General features: G+C 42.7%; 1 protein-coding gene across 1 annotated transcript; it reads right to left on the bottom strand.

Annotated features, from left to right (window-relative positions):
• Positions 1-2,746: 2,746 nt before the first annotated feature.
• LOC126803417 (uncharacterized) lies at positions 2,747-4,125 on the bottom strand. Its single transcript, XM_050531226.1, has 2 exons — positions 3,693-4,125; positions 2,747-3,036 (listed from the first exon to the last, which is right to left on the bottom strand). The coding sequence occupies exons 1-2, from the start codon at positions 4,123-4,125 to the stop codon at positions 2,747-2,749; spliced, it is 723 nt and encodes a 240-aa protein (XP_050387183.1).
• Positions 4,126-5,479: the final 1,354 nt, after the last annotated feature.

Genomic DNA, 5,479 nt, shown 5'->3' on the forward strand with positions numbered 1-5,479 from the left:
TTAATTTCTACTACAGTGGAACCTACTTGTATTGTTTGTATTAGCCATTTTTCTTGGTTGTGAGACGCATTGGCTTGTGTTGTTTATCAAAGCTCCAAGAATGAGTTAATGATCAAAAGGAGCAGTTTTGTAGACCTCGGGAGGAGTCTCGTCACATGCAATTATCATTTGGAGTTAGTGCGTTGTGCTCTTTTTCTCCTTCGACCTGTTTTTGTTTTTCTTGGCAAGGTTTTTATCGACGCAACAGTATTGCACTATGACACATTAGAATCGCGATACAAGAGGGAGTTTTGAAGGAGAATTATCTCCTAGATATTCTTAGTGTATCTTGTCCTATTTAGTATAGCCTAACTAGTTTAGGAATAATATCTAATCTCAGATTCATCAGGATCTTTGATATAATAGCTATATAATAAGGCTCCATATCTATTAATAAAATTTCCGTTATTCTCTCGAATTCATTTTACTATTTCAAAAAGTGAGGAGAGAAAAATTTGTTAGATATATGAGTGACAGCTTGGTAATGCGAAAGTAGTGGTATTTTGGGCATTTCGACATTATTTACTTAATTAGTTTTTGGTCCACTCATTTTGGGCTTGAACTCATGTACTAATTTGTATAAAAATATGAAAGATAAGTTTTTTTATTAATTCAAATGTTGTTTAGTACTATTATATAATTTAAAAAAATACCTTGAGCGCCGCTCTCTCCTCACGGCCAAAACCTAGGGTTTCTTCTAGGTTGTGCAAGTAGTGTCATTGTAGAGTGATGGCGGATATCAACACTATGGCAGCAAAGATTAGTGTCAACGTTGGCATTAGCATGAGCTAAGAAAGCCATCAATCTTCAACATGTTCTTTGGAAACGTCTTCGGCAAGTAGCGGTTTTTATGGTCAACAAGTTGATGACAGCTTGAACTTCAATCGTCGGGCATTAATGGGCCTATTCCAATCTACATGGGACTCGAATCTTTGTTACTTTCTTTGATCTAACGGGAGTTTTCCAGGTTGAGCTAGCCGATGGGGATTAGATCCTTGTTACTTTCAAGATTCGACAAATCGGAATCGGGTCTGGTGCAGCTGACCGTGGGCCTTCAACTGAGCTCCGGTCACGCTAGTAGAATATGACAATGTTGCTCAGATTTATTAGGTTCCGTTGTTGAGGTCCTCCTACTGGATTACCTTCCTCAAAGTTCCACCGGACTTCCAATCCGAGAGGTTGATAAGAATGGCGGGTAGCACACTCGGAGAGATGAAGGATAGGATCAAGCTCAATATTGCTGTGGAGTCTTGAAAATCTGAGTGGGGATAAATTATAATCAACCAACTTCGATGAACTTTTATTTTGTCTTTATAATGGTGTTGAGAAAGTGACTGAATTTAGGCATGATAATTTATTCGGACGTTGTAATCGCTGCGGTCTTGTTACGCATGTTCAAGGCCTCTATTGATGAAACAAGAAGCCCCACTCTAGAGCCAATGCTAAATCCTTTTAAAACTGCAAACAACACCTTATTGATTGGTGAAGGTAGCAACACAGGTATTGGAGGAGCTCCAACGGTGTCTAGGGCACAAGGTCCGAACCCAGTTGTCACAAAGGTATGTGCACCTGTACCACCAACTAAATAGAAGCAGAAAAGGGTGGTGACGATCAGGGAATTATTGGAAATAGTAACGGACAACTCTCCATTGCTGGGAAAGAGAATGAAGACTAGGGAGGACCAATCCTTAACACAGTTGAGAATGGCTTTGTCTATTGATAGAGGTACATAACATTGATGTTTTTACCATGGAACTACGTCCCATATAACCTAAATGGTTTAGTCCTAACAAGAAGAAGTTGGGAATGCCTAAAGGAGGCCTCAATAATGCCGCGAGCTTACTCTTTTGTTATGTTACTTGTGTGGCCTTAGCAAGTCTCTTATGCTAAGTCAGTCTTACTCTCGCAATACCTGGTTAGAACACTTGAAAGGCAAAAATAATATCTCTAAAAGATAACTTGTATTAAGTAAATAAAGCTTACAAGAGTGTTTACAAGTATGCTTGATGACTTCTTACTTGATGCCTCAAATGTGAGGGGTGCCTTCCTATTTATAGACTTTCTCTTCCTACTTCAATAGTTCTAGAGAATTCTAGGACTATGTACAAGTGTAGATGACTCTAGAAAAATCTATACAAGTCTACACAAAGCTAAGAGCTACCATGAATATTCTAGAGAAATATGGAGATGTCCCAAGGTTTCCCCATTCTTCCGGAAACTTCCAATGCTTTCTAGAACCTTTTATGAATTTCCAAAGAGTTCTAAGGAGTTCCACCATATTTTGGATGTGCCTACAATGTTCAAGTACTCTCTCCAACTTTCCTTGAGCCATGCTTGCTTAAAAAATGCTCTTAAGGTAAAAATGGCTAAGTTTGGCGGGATGTGATATTCTCCCCCACCTAAGGCCGCGATGTCCTCATCGTGCCTTCTTCATTGTATCACTGGAGCTTGTCCTTAAATTGCCACAATGTATCCTTAAACTCCCAGCTTGCTTGCGTAGCGGGCATGCCTCTCCACTTGATGAGGTACCATTTATAACTTGGCACGCCTCGACGTCGAATGACCTGATCTGCGAGTACTTCATCTACTTCCTTGTCGAAGTTGGTGACAACTGCTGTACTTGCCCGATGCGATACTCCCCTTGATGGGTCTTCCTAGTCCTCGTTGTATGGCTTTAACATACTTACATGGAAGACCGAATGTATTTTTAACTTGGGGGGAGGGGGTTGAGCTTGTATGAAACTTGGCCTACACGTTTGATGACTTCAAATAACCCTTCATACATGCGGATCAAGCCCTTGTGCATCTTCCTAAAGGCCTTGAATTGTTGTGGCAAGAGTTTCACAAATACAAGGTCGCCTTCCTTGAACTCAACATGCCTCCTCTTCTTGTATGCCCACTTCTTTATTTTCTTGGCAACCTTGTGCAACGCCGCTCGAGCTAACTCTATTTGCTCATGCCATGACTTGGTAAACTTGAATGTTGCTGGACTCTTCCCTTCATAGCAAGTGGCACAGGATATATGAATTGTAGGATGCTGTCCCTACACAATTTCACAAGGACTCTTGTTGGTTGCCTCACTTTGCTGCAAGTTGTAGGAAAATTGCGCCATGTCTAGATGCTTGGCCCAATTGGCACTCACGTATTGCCGCAAGTATAGCTCAAAAAGCGCATTGACACGCTCTGTTTGACCGTGGCTTTGCGGATTGAAGCTTGTTGAAAAGTTCAAGTCCGTCCCCAGCATCTTAAACAACTTTGTCCAAAATTTCCCTGTGAAGTGCGGGTCTCTATCACTGACAAGGTTTCTTGGAACTCCCTAAGCTTGACTACATTGCGTAGGAATAACCTTATTGTCTCTTTCGTGGTGTAGTCGGCTGATGTGACCATGAAGTTTGCATACTTGCTAAATCTGTCCTCCACAACTATGATGCTCCCAAACTCCTCTGACTTCGGCAAGCAAGTGATGAAGTCCATAGAGACAATCTCACATGGTCTCTCCTATATGGGTAAGGGGTCTAGCAAGCCCCCCAGCTGTTGTTGGACTATCTTGTCTTATTGACAAATAAGACACGTCCGCACATACTCCTCGACCCCATCATGCATCCTAGGCCAATAATAGGTGGATTATAACAAGGCAAGTGTGTGTTTCATACCTAGGTGCCCGGACCATTTGGAATTATGGCATTCCTTGATAAGCTCCTTCCATAAGCTTCCCCACTTTGGAATATAGATGCGGCGGCCTTTGGTATAGAGAAGTTCATCATCTAGCCAAAACCTCCACGTTTTCCCTTCGGTGACTAAGGTAATGAGGCTTTGTACTTGATGATCTACCTTAAGTCTTTCTTTGATCTTAATTAACAATGGGCTAGTAGCTTGAGAGATGCTTGTAAATTTCACCTTGCGGCTTAGCGCGTCTGCTACCACGTTCGCCTTTCCGAGCTTGTACTCTATGGTGTAGTCGAACTCCGCCAAGAGGTCTTGCCACCTTGCTTGCTTTGAACTTAACTTCTTTTGGGTTTGAAGTAGCTTGTTGCTATGTTTTCGGTCATGATCACGAACTTTTCCCCAAGCAAGTAATGTTGCCATACTCGAAGGCAATGGATGATGACACTCATCTCCTTCTCTTGCATGGTGTAGCACCGTTTCGTGTCATTGAGATTCTAACTCTCATAGGCAATTGGATGCCCGTCTTGTATGAGAACTCCGCCAATGGCAAAGTCGGAAGCATTGCTATGCACCTCATAAGGCTTGGTGTGGTCGGGTAAGCTAAGCACGGGCTCCTCGCATATTGCATTCTTCAAGTCTTCAAAGGCTTCTTGGCACTCCGATGTCCACTCTTATGCCTTGTTCTTCTTGAGAATGTCAGTTAATGGTGTAGCCCGGCCGAGTATCTCTTGATAAAGTGGCAATAATAGTTAATTAGCCCAAGAAAAGATCTTAACTTATGTACCTTGGTGGGTGGCTCCCATTATTGGATGGAATGCACCTTGCAATCCTCCATCATAAGTTTGCCGTCCTTGATCTTGTGCCCCAAGAATGACACCTCCGGCTTGGTAAATGAACACTTCTCCATCTTGATGTATAGCTTGTTCTCCCACAATACCTTAAGCACTTCCCGCAAGTGCTCTAAATGCTCCCGCAAAGTCTTTATATACACCACTATGTCATCCAAGCAGATGACCACAAACCGGTTGAGATAGGGGTGGAATAACTTATTGATCAAAGTGCAAAAGGTTGCCAGTACAATAGTTAGACCTAAGGACCAAAAGTTCATGAGAGCCATACCTTGTGATGCATGCAGTCTTTGGCTCATCCCCCTTCGCTTTGCGCACTTGGTAGTATCCCAAACGAAGGTCTAACTTTGAAAAGTATCGTGCATTTCCCAATTGATCAAAGAGATTGGCAATAAGAGGAATATGGTACTTGTTCTTTACCGTGATCTTGTTGAGCACCCTATAGTCAATGCACATGCGTAGCGACCCATCCTTATTCTTTTGGAATAAGATAGGGGCACTGAACGGGGCTTTCGAAAGTCTAATGAACCCAACGTCCAAAACTCCTTCAATTACCTCCTTAGCTCCACTGACTCCGGAGGCGCCATGCGGTAGGCGCCTATGGTGGGTGGTTTGGTCCCGGGTTCCAATTCTATCTCGTGGTCGATATCCCTCCTTGGGGGTAGTCTCTTGGGCAGTTCCGCGAGTGATACATCCTTGAACTCCTCAAGAACTGTGGCTACCTCCTTGGGCATGACATCTTATGGCCTTGACTCCTCATCATCGAACTCACTAAGGATGGTCAAGTAGCTTTCCTCTTCTCTTTTGATGCCTTTCTTGAATTGCAATTCCGACAACACATTGATGTTTTTCTTTGCTTCTCGAGTTGTTAGCACCACGCATGACCACTCACCATCCTTGATGCACAAGCTGTTGGAAAATAGCAT

The sequence above is a fragment of the Argentina anserina genome, chromosome 7 (assembly GCF_933775445.1).
Source record: "Argentina anserina chromosome 7, drPotAnse1.1, whole genome shotgun sequence".
NCBI classification, from domain to species: Eukaryota; Viridiplantae; Streptophyta; class Magnoliopsida; order Rosales; family Rosaceae; genus Argentina; species Argentina anserina.